Source organism: Hemiscyllium ocellatum, chromosome 19, assembly GCF_020745735.1.
Source record: "Hemiscyllium ocellatum isolate sHemOce1 chromosome 19, sHemOce1.pat.X.cur, whole genome shotgun sequence".
Lineage (NCBI taxonomy): Eukaryota > Metazoa > Chordata > Chondrichthyes > Orectolobiformes > Hemiscylliidae > Hemiscyllium > Hemiscyllium ocellatum.
Genome location: NC_083419.1, coordinates 52,772,919 through 52,789,570, shown reverse-complemented (window position 1 = coordinate 52,789,570; position 16,652 = coordinate 52,772,919). Strand labels below are relative to the sequence as shown.

General features: G+C 38.6%; 1 protein-coding gene across 5 annotated transcripts in view; it reads right to left on the bottom strand.

Moving 5' to 3' along the window:
• Positions 1–16,652, bottom strand: part of ptprz1a (protein tyrosine phosphatase receptor type Z1a) — a 255,622-nt gene that overhangs the window by 35,269 nt on the left and 203,701 nt on the right. For 4 of the 5 annotated variants that reach the window (XM_060839467.1, XM_060839469.1, XM_060839470.1 and 1 more), the window contains 4 exons: positions 12,592–12,677; positions 8,707–8,727; positions 6,087–6,183; positions 387–469 (listed from right to left, as the gene is read on the bottom strand). In XM_060839467.1, the coding sequence (XP_060695450.1) occupies positions 387–469; positions 6,087–6,183; positions 8,707–8,727; positions 12,592–12,677 (287 nt within the window). The remainder of the gene's footprint in view (positions 1–386; positions 470–6,086; positions 6,184–8,706; positions 8,728–12,591; positions 12,678–16,652) is intronic. The other variant, XM_060839468.1, reaches the window with a different exon arrangement.

Genomic DNA, 16,652 nt, shown 5'->3' with positions numbered 1-16,652 from the left:
TTTGCTTTTGTAGTGTAGTCCGTCAATTTTCCCTTAAAGTTACAGTGGTCAGTTGTGACCATATAACGGGCATCAGCACACATTCATGTTCTATCCTTCAGTCGGACTACTAGTGAGCAATGCCACAGAAGATACACTATTAGAGCAACATTTTCAACTTCTTAAGGAAGTGGTAATGTTGTAGCACCAAGCTGCATGCAAAAACATTGGATGGTAAATAACCAAGGAATTATAATGTGAAATCTTGTACTATTAGGGATGTTTTCAGAGAAATTCTATAAAATATAAAAAGATCAACAACAATAATAACGTGATAAACAACAATAAGTTCAAAACCATTTCTCCCACCATCCCCGAATATTAAAGAAGCTCTGTATTTTACTTACATCGACGTAATTTGCATTGATGTAATCACTGTGCTTAGAGTCTTTTTCCACAAGTGGGGCTAGTTTAACCCTGCTATGGTCAACTGGAACAAGAAATATCTCATTTACTTTATTCAGAATTGAATGATGTAATTTTTAAAATAGTTAATGCAGGTTTAAAAACTAGCAAATTAATCCAAGCAAGCAGAATATAAATCACACATCCCAAAGAAATCATTTTACATCAAATAGGGATAATCTAGCGAGTTTTGAGAAGACTTGTAGCTCAGGTTGAGGTTCTGGATGTAGGTTTGTTCACTGAGCTGGAAGGTTCATTTTCAGACATTTCGTCACCATACTAGGTCACATCTTCAATGAACCTCCGGATGAAACCTAGTATGGTGACGAAACATCTGAAAATGAACCTTCCAGTTCAGCGAGCAAACCTATATCCAGGGATATTTCTCTCGGATTTGGCTGTTGGCTTCTTACTCTGACGGGGACACTTGGGCTGCATAAGGACATGTGATACATGTACTCAAATGCAATATCCTGTTCCAAAAAAAATGAACTGAAAAAAGCATGCCAAGATTGCATGAGGCAAGCAAAATCAGGACATTCAGCATACGATGAAAAAGAAAAAAAATTAATGTTTCAAATTGATGATATTTCATTGTGCTGAATCTTAGCCAAAAAAATGTAAATGCCACTGAGGATTTTGAAGGGTTTTAACTGCAAGATCTAGAGCACTTTGTTGCCATATCTTGCCTAATTTACCTTATTACCTACCTGATGTGCTCCCATGGTATCCCTCTTGTCTGGGTAGGAGCAGGTAAAGCAGCATTTGGAAGATGAGATGATTAGGACTGGCATTACAATTTCAGTCCTTGCAGTAAAAATGATACTTGAGATTCACAACTTGCTTTCCTCTTTGATCCAGCTACGCCTACGTCTGTGATCTCAGGAGCGTGCATGGCATTTGTCAATCACATTCTCACTCTCAAAACCAGTGCAAAGCTTCCCTGTTATTCCAGTATTTCAGTACTACAGTGCCAATGACATTATTGTTAGAGTGGGACATGGGGGGTGATGCCTCCTGTTACTTGCTATTGGTAATAACAGAAGCAAACAAAGTGCCCCCAGTGGGAAGAGGCAGGCTCAACAGAGGCAGTTAGCTTGGGTGGAGTTATTGATAGCGGGGATCAGGATCAGTAAAAATGTATCTGTCACTGAGGAAATCCAAGAGAGCACAAAGAGGTTGTTTTGCAAATTGTTGGAGGACCAAATTGAAAAGTGAGCTATCACGATGTAGACCATTTAGGACAGAGATGAGGAGAAACTTCTTCACCCAGAGAGTGGTGGCTGTGTGGAATGCTCAGCCCCAGTGGGCAGTGGAGGTCCAGTCTCTGGATTCATTTAAGAAAGAGTTGGATAGAGCTCTCAAGGATTGTGGAATCAAGGGTTATGGAGATAAGGCAGGAACAGGATACTGATTAAGGATGATCAGCCATGATCATATTGAATGGTGGTGCAGGCTCGAAGCAGAATGACCTACTCCTGCACCTATTGTCTATTGTCAGTATGACAGTTAGTGGATCTTTCAAAAACTGAGTTGAGGAATAAAAGAGTTACTATCACATTAGAAGGCTGTGACTACTGAAGTACCATAAGGATCAATAATCAAGCCCCAGCTGTTCACAATAAATCAATGATTTAGAAGTGGGGACTAAATTACTATTTCAAGTTTGCCAATGATATAAAGCTAATTTGGGAGGGTGGGGCAGGGAGTTAGGGGTGCAGTTATGAGTAAGATGTAAAGCAGTTTCAGGAGAACTTGGATAGACTTAGTGAGTGGACAAGAACATTGTAGTTGGAACATAAGGTTGGAAACTGTGAGGTTATTCACTTTAGTAAGAGGAACAGGTATGCAAAGTATGCCTTCAGCGATAAGAGGTGTGGATGTGCAAAGGGACCGGAGATCCTTGTCAAATGACTGAAGGCTAACATGCAGGTCATAAATGTTAGCCTTTATTGCAAAAGAATTTGAGTACAGGACTAACAAAGTCTTGCTTCAATTGTAAAGGACTTTGGTTAGATTGCACCTAGCATTCTATGTACATGTTTGGGGTCTCCTTACCTCAGGAATAATATTGTTGCCAAAGAAGGAGTATAGTAAAGATACACCAGACTTGTTACTAGGATACCAGGGCTGTCTGATGAAGAGAGATTGAGTAAATGCAGCCTACATTCTCTATAGTTTTGAAGCAGGAAAGGTGATTTCATTAAACCAACAGAATACCTAAAATGTATAGGCAAGGTAGATACATGTAAGATGTTTCTCTTGATTGGGGAGTGTAGAACTAGGGAAGAAAAAAATAAAAGTAGGGGAGTGAGTTTTTTTTTTCAAAGTCAAAGCATTGTAAATCATTAGAACCCTCTATCTGTTGAAGATTAGTATTTGAGTGTGTTTAATGTGCAGATTGACAGATCTCTGATTCCCAGTGACAAAGAGTTATGGGGATAACCTGGGTAAAAGGCATTGAAGTATTCGATCAGCCATGCTTGAATTAAATGGCAAAACATTCTTAATGGGCTGAATAGCCTACTAGTGTTCCTATGTCCCTGTGTACATGAGAATGTTCTTTTGAGATTTCCTATGGAGACTGAATCAATTTAGCCACTGAGATACTCTTGTGAACTCATTACAAACTGACATGCCAGTGCCTATCAGAGTTAGTGATGAAACTTGTAAGTATATTGAGTACTTTAATGAACATAATCATATCACACATTGATTGTCCTAAAGAGAGTATGAGAAATTGCAGGAGTAATTCACATGTAGAAACAAAATGAACTGAGTGCAGTTCAAGGCAGTTTCCTATGGAGTTTAAGAATCTTGGTTTTGCTAAGATTTAGAGAAAGGTTGTTAGAGGAGCTTTATCAAGAATATTTGGAAATGGTCTGTCTGAATGTAGTAGCAAGCAGCCATTTTCAATATCCAATAGCTGATGGAAATATTGAGGAATCCTGAAGAAGGGCTCATGCCCGAAATGTCGATTCTCCTGCTCCTTGGATGTTGCCTGACCTGCTGCGCTTTTCCAGCAACACATTTTCAGCTCTGATCTCCAGCATCTGCAGTCCTCACTTTCTCCTACTGTCTAATATACAAATGATTAAGGTTTTGAAAAGTTAATTTGCAAGTAATGGGATGCAGAGGTGTTGGCATACAACAATGGTCCAATTTATTTCAGAAAAGTTTGAAATATTACTAAGTTCAATGGAACTCATTGCATGAGCACCATCATATCACCCAGCCATCAAATGGTGCTTCAGAAAGAAGGGTACAGATTGTGAATAGATCTTTGCAGAAGTATTTTGCTTGGTGACAAACGAGGTGGTAACTTCTTTGCTTCTCTCTAACACAGACTAGATAGCTTTCTATTGTCTTACTGAATGACAAATGTAAAGAAACTAAACCTTATCCTAGGAAATACTTAAACACTAACTCAAAAGGTGAACAACATGGAACAGATGGTGAGCTCATTCAGTAAGACAACAGAAAACTAAGACAAAGTGAAGGTAACCTATAATACTAGGAGAAAGTGAGGACTGCAGGTGCTGGAGATCAGAGCTGAAAAATGTGTTGCTGGAAAAGCGCAGCAGGTCAGGCAGCATCCAAGGAGCAGGAGAATCGATGAAGAAGGACTTATGCCTGAAACGTCAATTCTCCTGCTCCTTGGATGCTGCCTGACCTGCTGTGCTTTTTCAGCAACAAACTTTTCAGCTCAGTAACTTATAATACACCAGGCATGAAACTTAGAGCTCCGTGCTGGTCAAAACATTAGAGTGAAACATTACCAATTTGATACGGAGAGGCATGTGATTGGAGTTTTAAAGTGACTAGGTGCACTCACATATCTGGACAGGTTTGGAGGAAAGGTTTATCAAAGAGGAAATCTGATAAATGGAAACCAGAAGAAATTTCCCTTTGACAAATTCCTCCTACAGCTCAAAGTGAAAGTCAAAAAGAAAGTTTGCCAATATTACAGAAACGACTGGTGGAACAGCGAGTCAGGGTGTTTGATTACACAGATCAGTGCATTTCACAGTCTCAACACTTAAGTGGAGTTGGTAGTCCCACAATCAGTTGAAAGAGTAGAGGCCAAGCTAATGGTTGTGGAAGGACATATTCAGGCAGAAAGAGAAATCAGAATTTAAAGTTTGTAGGAAGGAAGTTAAAAAATGTTGTCTTTGTAATTATTTCACATCAAATAATATTATTAAACACCCAATAATGTAAATGACAGTTTTTTTTCCCCCATGTACATTACTCTGGCAGCAGTCATGTGTGTTTATGGTGTGGTTACTGTTTTAAAAACAAGGCAATTGTGCAACTTGACCTGTTAAATCTTCAGGTACTTTTGGCCTTGGTTCAATTATTATATATTTTGGAGAATTATATACATGTATCATCTTAAATTTAAACATACTATCTATTTTAAGTGAAGGAGGAGTGTAGTACATTGCAAGGGGTGGCACAGGGGATAGCATTGCTGCCTCTCAGTGCCAGGGATCTGGGTTCAATTCCAGTCTTGGGCAACTGTCTGTGTGGAGTTTGTCCATTCTCCCAGTATCTGCGTGGGTTTCCTCCCACAGTCCAAAAGTGTGCAGGTTAGGTGAATTGGCCATGCTAAATTGCCATAGTATTCAGGGATGTGTTAGTTAAGGGTAAAATGTACAGCAATAGGGTAGGGGAATGGGTTTGGGTGGGATACTCTTCAGAAGGTTGGTATGGACTTGTTGGGCTGAAGAGCCTGTTTCCATACTGTAGGAATTCTATCCTGAGCTTATTTTGTCATATTGCTCTCTCTCTAGGTAAAGTATAAATAAGATTATTTCAATAATGTCTACTTTAAGTCCATGTTAATATTTTCTCAGTGCAATCCACAGCAATTGGAATAAAGGGTGAGTTGAGAACACCAAAAGAAAATTGACAAAAGAACAGTGCAAAAGAATGTAATTATAAATCACAATTGAGTAATTGTTGCTTCAGGAAACAAATAGTGACAGTGGTAAGACTTCCACTTCCATCTTAATCTCTGTTCATTGTCTGTTCATCCTAATAGTTCATTTTTGTGACAATGACCTGACGATGAATATGTTAAACTTTAGTAAATCATTAGCACTGCAGTTGGTCTTCTCAGGGTAAGAAGTAAAAGGGGGGGAAAAATCAAAGTTCCTTTTCTTTACTGCTATTATGTACAGTGGTGTGGGTCTAGTTGTAACAAGAACTGGCCTTGTATGTAATGAGTCTTGAGGTAGGAAAACTGACAACCAACAGAGCCAAAGCCCACATGACTTTCTGTTAATTGAAAGGAGAAATGAGGTGTTCTTAGACAAGGCTTCTCACCTCTGAATTTTTGTACATGACCGTTTCAGAATTTCCTTTTTTTGCTCTTTATTTTGTTACAAAGTGTCCATAAAGATGATAAAGGTTTGTATTCTGCAATCTTGTGGTGGTGGGACAAAGTTGCATTCTTCCTCTCCCAACCCCCCAGCACCCTACCCCCCATCCCAAAGTCGAATTATCTTGGCCTATGAAGTTACAGGACAAATTTCCATTGTGCAGTTTGTGCCTGAGTTGATCTTATTATTTTGTGACAGGATAATTCCGAGAACTAGTGATAACTCAGAGATAGTAGAACAATCAAAATGGCTTACAAGCAACTATATTTATATAGCGGTTTTTATTTTTGTTGTCTGGGTGATTGGAGCTGTCTGATGTGATGCCTAAATCAACAGTGCATCCCTGGACCTCCTGCAAAAAGTGAAAATACATATTAGATAATAAAATAAAATAGCTAAAGCTAAGGCAATTAAATTCTCAATTTAAAATAAAGCCATTCCTAATGTCTTTTCCCCAATTCCTGAGGATCTAGAACCCTACTAGGGGACCTATGCTTCTAGTTTTCCTCAAGTACTTGAAACTCAAGCATCAGTTTTCCAACGAACATTAGGAATTCAGTTGTGGGGGCATCACAAGTGAGTTAACTCTAATATTTCCTAATAATGGTTGTCAATTCTTCCAATTGCTCTCTTGACTCCAGGAATAGGAACTGTTTGTCTCCTGACAGTTCTGTGTGACCCATGGGGGAAAAAAAAAGAATAAAAGGGGCACCAAAGATAATGTTGCTCTGCCCATTTGTGCAAACTTTTTCCCTCATTAGATTGAAAAGTGTTGGAGTTGGCAATAAAGACTGCTTGTCCATCAGTGGAGAGGAGGATGACTATTAGAGTCGGGAGATCATGTGATGATGTGAGGAAGAGGTCCAATTGGAGTTGCCAAAGTCACAGAGTCATTGAAGGCTGGCAATTCTTCACATTTTGCAACTTTACCTGGGAGGTGGTGACTGTTATTATTGTTATTTCTACCCAATGCTTAGGATCACCATGGATCCCACCATGTTTGAGTAATGGCATGACTTGATGTTGTGGCGGTGGGGAGTCAGTGGTTTGTGGCATTTGGTAACAAGGCAGAGGTTGACTCTCAGTGCCACACTTCTCACTTCTCAAAGGGGGTCTCTCGATCAGGCATTGAACGGAGGAGCACTCAGGAGCCTCCAAGCAAATGCAGCTGTGCCAGGCTTTTGGCTTCCAGAATGGTGGGTCCTTAGCCCATTACTAGGTAAGTACCACCAATGGTGTGAAATAGTCCTTAAGGTCCTCAATTGGGAAGGCTGTTCAAAAGACTTTGCCATAAATTTAATTGGGGGAAGTAGCAGGCTCCCCTGATTATATTTGTCCCCACCATGGAAGAGGGCATTACATTTTGCCATTGAGATGTACAGTAGACACACCCCTCTCCCTCCTCTTTTGTTGTCCTGGCAACTAACTTAGCACTATGAAGATTGAACTGTGGTTTTTCCAGACAGTAGGGCTCAGCTAAAAGTTGTCTCTTGACTAATCAAATTACATTTAAAATCAAAATGAATTCAGCTTACTGTCAAAGCAAACTTTCAGATAAATTGCTAGCTTATAACATTTAAATCACAACAGCAATCCACTAGGTACAGGCATTGCAAGCACATCTTTAAAAATAATGGCAAAGTTAGTACATAACTATAATTCTTTCCTGTAAATGTCAATAAAAATCTCAAAGGTGTAGGGGCAAGTGTTTTTATACAGAGAGCGGTAGGTGTCTGGAACTTGCTGCTGGGATGGTGGTGGAGGAAGATACGATAGGAGCATTTAAGGAGCTTTTAGACAAGCACATGAATATGCAAGAAATGGAGGGATACATAATGATGGCAGGCAGAAGGGTTTAGTTTAATTTGGTGTCATGTTCAGCACAATATTGTGGGCCAAAGGGCCCTTTCCTGAGCTGTACTGTTCTACGATCCATGCTCTGAAACTGGCAATGATTCCAGATGCTTTCACTCTCTATTTTTCCCAGTTGCACAATGACTGTGTGTGGAGAGACACGTGGGAACATGAAACAGGACAGATCCACTCAGCCTGTTGCGTTTAAGCATCGTTCAACCAATATGTTTCTCCTGCTCCCATCACCCTGGGAGGTTGTTTGCCATCATGGGAATGTGTTTGTAGCGCTGAGGTCAGGCAAGGAGATTACAGGTGGCAATGAGATGAATGGCAATAGGGAATGCATTGAAGTATATATACCATAATAATTATATTCTGAAGAGGTGAGTTTTAAAGAATTGCATCCTAATTATAATCAAAGAACTTTAGTATAAAATTATATTCTGTGGCAATATAAACTCAGAAATGCAGGCCTTGCTTATTGCAATAGCATGTTGATTGAGATATGACATAACATGACTTTTACTGACCAGTTAACTGATTTGCAAGTGGCCTCAAGACACTATGAAATCACAAATCACTTATAAATACCTCTCCTGCTAGTTTCCTCTAAAGAGATCATAGCCACTTTTAAAATATCTTTTAATACTTCAGTCGAAAATTTAAAGTATTCAGTCAGCATAATATTTAGTGATTTTCATAGGGTGCCTTTATGCACAAGGAGAATCAAAGCTCCTCCTGAATAATATTTACTAACAGTATCATGAGGGAGAGAGCAGTTTTGTCCATCAACAATTGCTTTACTTGCATGGCACATTAAAATGCCGTGAGATCAGTCAAATGCAAATTTTGCAGAGGAGTATATACAATTCTGGCAATTGAAACTTGATCTTCAGAATAAGCATGTGTCAGAAGTAAATCAGAAAGAGAGCAAGCACGTAGACGAGCAAAAATAAAATGGGAAAATAATTGTGCTAAAAATCTACTAATGGACTAACAAAGCGAAAACAATGTGTCTTACCTCGTAAAATGCTTTCAGTTTCTTATGAAGGGGAAGGAATGTAAAAGCACAGCAATCAAACTCCACAGCAAATAGTGAACACCACAGATGAATCACAATGAGTTTATTGAGGAAATATAAACATTCATGCAATATATACATTTCAAATGTTAAGTGAGCTTCATTCACATCCATTGATCAGATTTTATTTTAAATTTAAAATTCTGGAAATTCCTATGTTTTAATGTCAGTAAACAAAATCAGTGAAATTTCAAGTGGGGCTGCTTGGCCCAGTGTCGAAACATAGCTAATGGATAATGTATGTACTAATTATCCCAATCAGACATGCTACAATACACCTTTGGAACAGGTCGGAATGGAATCCAGGCCTCCAGACTCAGAAATAGGGGCACCACAACTACACTGCAAGACCTTCAACTGATAAAAAAGCATCATCAATACTATAGATCTTTAACATATAATTAACCATCATCAAAGGAGCAGGAAATGGCTACTGATTATTGGAGAGTTATTGGGGATGCAGAGAATTGCTTGAAAGAATTTTAAAAGGATGATCTAACGAACCAGTACAGTTATAGAGAGAAAGATGTTCTAAATTGGAAATGTAAGCAAATGAAAAGATTATTAAGTAAGTTATTTTGATTCATTGAAGAATTGGATATGCATTGTAGACAAGGTGAGAGTAAGTGAACAAAAACATTATAAAATTACCACTGGTTTTAGATAGGAAGTAAATAGTTTTGGGTGGGAATTATTTCTTACTGTGTTGTTGTTCTGCAAACAGGAGCTCCACTTCTTGTAGCGAGTATGAGAGGTGCATTAAACTGAAATAAATGCTTGCATAGTTTACAAAGGCTTCAGCAGCTTCTGTGGATTGTTTGAAACCAAAATCTACAGACCAGGCTCTGATCCTCAAGCTATTCCATCACCTTCTGTATCATGATGTCACAATATGGCAGGATAACTACACTCTAAGGCAGAAACTATGAAAGGTTGAAGCAAATAAGACATGTATATCTGTACACACTAACCAGTGCCTTATTTTATTGTATTATTAATATTTAATCTCTATTAAACAGAATTGGTTAGCTAATTAACAATGACATTTATTCCTGTTACTGTTCAGTCATCTACCTTTTCTTTTTGGGGAAAGAAAACATTGTAAAGCACCACAGAAATAGAGAGAAACTAACGTTTCTATGTGATAGTTTTGGGAGTTTAAGTGACAAAAATAGGAATAGAGGTAAAGACACAGATGATTAGGCAGGGGAGACTTAGATAACGAGGAGACTGAGCAAAAGACTGTTGTGTGGTTTCATTATTATTATTCTGTGTTTCCAATCATAAATCTTACTTCTCTGTATAATGACTTTGAATTTTTGCTTGCTGTTAATAAACGTCATCAAAGGTTGCAAATTAAGCTCAAACTTAACATGCAAAAATGCACATTGGTTTCGGTCTTCTCTTGCAATGTGTATTCAGTCACATTTTTGAAGTTTCAAAACAAAATAAATGTTCGAACAATGGTACATTTCATGCAAAATCATTAAAATCCCAAGTATCAATCACAAATACTCTAAACCGTTCACAGCATAAAACATCTGATTATCTGAGTGATTAAGGCAATATGAGTGAAATGAATCAGAATGCTGCACTTCACCTAGAGACCAAGGGGTGTGATTCCAGTTATGTATTCAATATGGTTTATGCACTGAAGGCCGAAATTGCCTTAATTTATATCTCAGTGGGCATGAGCCAATAGTATCAAAGGAAGAGAATTGGCTAAACTTCAAATCAAATTCGAAGGATCACGTGATGGCAAATATTGGAAATGAAACCATGGTGCAAATATAAGGCTAAAATTATTACCATCCCTTGGAGGTGTATTTAGAAATGGAGAGGGTGCTGGATAGAAGTCCCACTGTCATCCTGTTTCCCTCCCATTAAGTCTAGGTTGAGAAAGAGTGCCTGCTCATCCAGAGGCCAATTGATGCTTTTCAATGGCCTTAAGGAACCATTTAGGGGCCCCATTAGATCACAATGTTACCAGCAATGCAAGGGGACTTGGCATCATGTTCCATGGCACTCTGTACTTGCTCAAAGGAACTGGGTGTGAGGGAGTAACAGCCACTCAAAGACAATCCCTTGTCCTTTTTGTCAATCATTCCCTATTCCCTCTACTCCCTTACTGTCTCTTTTATCCATCTCAGGACAATCTATTGCTGACCAGCTGAGTGATATACCAGCAGTGCCCATTACTCCTAATGATGCTGCTAGCACTAAAGCAGCCAGCAGCTTGAGGATGGGATGTCCACATTATCTCAATGGTAGGCAAGATGCTGTCTAGGGAGGGACCTGGATAAATTCCTTACCAGGAAAAGTTGGATGGGTTGAATCTATATCTATTAGGACTAGAAGAGTAAGTGGTGAACTTATTGAAACATAAGATGCTGAAGGGACTGAGAGGGCAGATGCTGAGAGGATGTTTCCCCTTATGGGAGAAAGTAGAACTAGGGGACATAGTTGAAAAATAAAATGCACTTCAGGAGAATGCTTTTTTCTCTTGAAGGATCGTGACTCCACGGTAATCTCTACCACAGAGTGCAGGAGAGACAGGTCAATTAATAACTTTATGGCAGAGGTAGATTGATTCTTTATTTACGAGGGAGTCAAAATGTATCAGGGTAACCAGCAAAGAGCAGTTCAGGACAATCAGATGTGTCCAGATCTGATTCAATAGTGGAGCAGATTAGAGGAGTGTTGAATTTCTCCTGCTCTTAATTTGTATATCTGCATGTTCTCATTCTGGGAATAGCACTCAGCCTCCCATGGAAAGCCAACAATGGAGCTCCCACCAGTTCTCCAACCAGTGGGTAGGGCCCACATCAGTACCACTAAATGCTGCCCATAGTGAGAAATGAGGATTTGGGTTAAGGAACAAAAACCATGAAACTTTTAAACAATAGCTAACATGCGCTCTACCCAATCTGGAAATATTTCATATCAGACCAATTCTGCATATTTTTCACTTTCATACATAAGTGCAAACAGACTCTTGGACTTTGGAAAAACTCTATAGTATTACAGGACTCTGTCATTTTATTGGAGGTGATGCCCTGCTTAGCAAACAGAGACATCTTGTGAAGTGTTTGTAAGCTATTATCTCACAGCATTTTAATGTTTTAGTTTTTTAAAAAAATCTTACAATGTAATGACATGAAATTTAAGTAACATGTTTATCAATTATCATGATCATCACTTGAAATAGTTTGATCTTCATTCTTTAACAAGAATCTGGAGAAGCTTCCAAATAAAATAAAACATTTACCCCCTTCATTAGTACTTCTTCCCTTCTCTCCTGAAGGTTGGTTGATGCAGTTTGCTTATAATCAAACCTAAACTGACTCTCATCTATTGATTCAATTTTAGGCTTCAGTAGAAATGTTTTCATAAACTACGGTAAGTTACAGCCTCAAATGACACTATTCAGCTCATGGGTTTGTATCAGCACATCTCTTTAATCAAAATTAATCACACTGCCTGGCCTATCTCCATAATTCTGTATAGCTCTCTGCATTTAATTAAGTTTCCCTTCAAAGTTACCTGAGCTCATTTTCGAGTAAGGCATTCCAATTTTCTGTGTAAACAGACTAATTTGTACAGTTAATTCATTGGAATTCTTCAGAGAATGTGAAGGATTTTGGTGCTTTGAATTTTTGAAAAATTAAGTATGCTATTAAATCTTGGAGTTACAAACTGACACTTCCTCAAACATTCTTGGGGTGAGGGCATGGGGTGATACAGGAATGGGTTGGCTGTTACTTAACTCCAACTTTTCTTTAATTAATTAATAAGTAATAATCACAATATACAATTAGAACATACCTCAAATTCTTCAGCAAATCCATTATTTGCATGGAGTTCTGCAACGTGTTTTGGAAATTGCCTGATTGGAATTGCTCCCATTTCATCTGAAAGAAAATAAAAACCTGTCTTTTCTAATGTGATTAAAATGTTGATTGACAAGATTATACAATAATAAAAAAAAGCAGCATGAACATTTTTCATTTGTTCATGGGAAACGTGGCAATACTAGAAAGATCAATATTTGTTGACTATCCTTCATTGCCCTTGACAATGTGACCCATCGCACACATCCATGTAAGTGCAAAGTCTTCCATCACAATCCTGACTTGTGCCTTATAGATAGTGGACAGGCTTTGAAGAGACAGGAGCTAAGTGACTCACCACAGAATTTCTAGTGTCTGACCTGCCCTCGTTGCCACAGTATTTATATGCCTGGTCAAGTTCCGTTCCTAGGATATTAGTAGTGGGGAATTCAATGGTAGTAATGCCACTGAATGTCAAAGGGTGATAGTTAAATTGTCTCTTGTTGGTATAGAAGGAGGGCATTAGCCCATCATGTCATCACCAATTCTTCAAATAAGTATCACTTTCTCTTACCAATCTCCTTCTTCCGCACCCCCCCCGCCCCATACACTTGTGCATTACTTCTATCGAAATAATCATCTCATACTCTCTTGAGTGCCTCAATTAAACCTGACTCCACCAAACTTAAAGGCAGTGTTAATTACTTACTGTGTCAAAATGTTTTTCCAACCTTGCATTTGCTTCTTTTGCAAATCACTTTAGATCTGTGTTCACATCCTTCCTAGAATGTGGCACCCAAAACTATATTCATCTCTCCAGCTACCATCTAACAAAATGGCATTTATATCATTGCTTTGCACTTGTGTAGCTCAATGAAACTTGACATTTATTAGCCCAAATCTGTTGTTCGGGCCTTGCAGCATATAAATGTGGACTCTTTCAGTATCTGAGGTATCACAAATAGTGCTGAACAGTGTGTAATCATCAACGAATCTCTTAATTCTGACGTCGAGTTGGAGGGAAGGTTTTGACGAAGCAGACTATCTTGTGGATTTCCTGCAGAGATAGCCTCAGATGGAGATAAATAATCTTCAATGACAGCCATCTTCTTTTGTACTAGTTATAAGTCTATTCCCATTCAGTCCAGCATGAATAGGGCTGCCTTGATGTCAAGAGCAGTCACTTCACTTCAGCACTCACACTAAGGTTGTAAAGATATTTGCAGCCAAGTGGCCCTAGCAGACTAGAAGAAGGCATCAGTGAACAGATTGATGTTGATATAACTCTTGACAACACCTCCTATTATTTTATTAATGATTGAAATTAGATGTATGATGCATAAACTAGGTAATGAGGATATAGCTCATGGCTTTGCACAATTCTGCTCTTGCAAATGCCCCACGCTGTACCCTTGAGTTCAGCTTTGAGCTGTTGGATGTATTCTGAATCTATACACCTATCTAGTTCTGGAAAGAATCAGGACCTTGCTAAACTGGCAAATTAAAAAGTACCTCAAACTCCAGCCAGCAACAATAGAATTATCCACTGCTATTTAGCAGAGGCAACTAAATCCTGAGTTTCCCTCAGGACAAAGAGGAATTTGTAAACCTGTGTCTTTGTAAGTAGGTAACATTGGCAAGGCAGTATTTATGCCTAATCCTAATTTTCCTGAGGACAACAAAAGTCAAATCACTGGGACCAAACAATGTTAGCTATGTCAGATAGAGCTGACAGTTCCCTTTATTGCAGGACATTAATAAGGTGCTTGGCTTTTGATAATATTTACAGTTATTATGGCCATTTTCTGGCACCACCTCATAAACAATCAGTATAACAAAACTTGCTCTGAAAGGATATTAATCTCATGAGTAGTTAAGCCCAGTTCCTTATCCATTTTCTTTAGAATTAGTATTAGTCTTATTTGACTAATCCAATCTGACTGTGATAATGGTAAATGATCCTTCTTTCTCCAACAACTACTTGCAGCCAGAGAATCTCTATCAATGTCATCTCTTCCTATTCTTGCAAAGTTACCCCTGGTGTATCCCAAGAAACAATCCTTGGCATCCTCCTGTTTCTCATGCAAAACTGGCCTCTTGGTGTCAACACTCAAAAACACAATGTCAAATTCCACTTTTATGCTGATGACTCTCAGTTCTACCTCACCACCACCTCTCTGTGTCTCCATGGTCTCTAAATTGTCAGAATGCTTGTCTACCATCTTGTATAGGAAGAAGCTGAAATTTCTTCTGACAAAATATTGAAACCAAAATCATTGTCTTAGGTCTTCGTTTCAAACCCTTACTATTATTGCCATTCCACTCCATGGCAACTATCTGATGCTAATCCAGACTGTTCACAACATTGGTGTCATATTAAGGGGAGACTTAATCGAAACCTACAAGATAATACATGGCTTGGAAAGGGGGGACGCTAGGAAATTTTTTCCGTTAGGCAAGGAGACTAGGACCCGTGGACACAGCCTTAAAATTAGAGGGGGTCAATTCAGAACAGAAATGTGGAGACATTTCTTCAGCCAGAGAGTGGTGGGCCTGTGGAATTCATTGCCGCAGAGTGCAGTGGAAGCCGGGACACTAAATGTCTTCAAGGCAGAGATTGATAGATTCTTGATGTCTCGAGGAATTAAGGACTACGGGAAGAATGCAGGTAAGTGGAGTTGAAATGCCCATCAGCCATGATTGAATGGCGGAGTGGACTTGATGGAGCGAATGGCCTTACTTCCACTCCTCTGTCTTATGGTCTTATATATGACCCTGAAGTGAACTTTCAGCCACACACCCACACCATCTCAAAGGCTGCCTATTTCCACAGCAGTAACAATGTCCAAATATCTCCCTTGACCCTCAAGCCTTAACTTATCTTCTCCGGAAACTCTCATTCTTGCCTACGTAACCTCCAGGTGGACTATTTTAACATGCTAATATTGTACCCTTCATACATTTGAGATCATTGAAAGTGCTGCTGCCTATGCCCTAAATCCCATTCACACATCAGCCCTGTGTGTGCTGACCTACATTGGCTCCTGGTTAAGCAAACCATTGCTTGCAAAATTCTCATGCTTGTTTTTAAATTTCCTCATGACATGATCCTGTTCGGTCTCTGATCTCTTTCAGACTCTCCAATCTACGCTTCTTTAAATCTAGCCTCTTGAGAATCTACTATTTTAACAATTGCGCCATTGGTTATTATGCTTTGAGCTACCTTGGTCTTAGGTTTGCAATTCTCTCCAATAAGCTCCGTCATTTAAAGAAGGAAGAAGAGGGAAAAGATATTCTTTCAAACCTAACTCTTTGGCCAAACTCATCTCACTAACATTTCATGTAATTTGGTGTCATATTTTGTTTCATAATGCCTCTGTCAAGTGCCTTGTGACTTTATTATGTTGAAAGTATTATACAGGTAAAAGATGTTGTTAATAATGTATATAGTACAGTAAAATATCTTCAGCATGAAGTTAAGGAACAGCAAAATATCTCTGTGGCTCAAATGAATTAATTAATTTACATTAATAAAAAATAATTCTGCATCCCTCTTCCTTGAAAATTTAATTTCTCTATTTCCAAACAGCACTAGTTGCACTTTAACTTTTAACTATAATATCATAATCTGAATAAATAACATGTTCAGAAATCAGCATCATGTTAAAATCTATGACATATTAAAGGCAATATGTCTACAGAAGAGCCATTAAGGCATGATTAACACTGGCAAAAGGTTGTAGAAGGGAAATTAAATGTTAGCACATCAGGGTGATGGTGTTTGAAATGTGCCATCATGGGGAGAAGGTTATGTTACTGTAATGATCTGGTAGAAGTTAGTGAAGTTCTGTTCAAGCAGCGTTAGCATGAACAAAAATAATCATTTAAGTTAGTCAAAATCGTAAGTGATCTTGTTTCTTTTTTCCCCACATAGTTAATCCATTTTGCCTCTTGTATTTGCCTCTAGCGTAATGGTGTCTGTCCCTTGCAAATTAATGTGAAAAATCAAAATAAAAACAGATAGTGCTGAGTAAATTGAGCAGGTCTAACAGCATT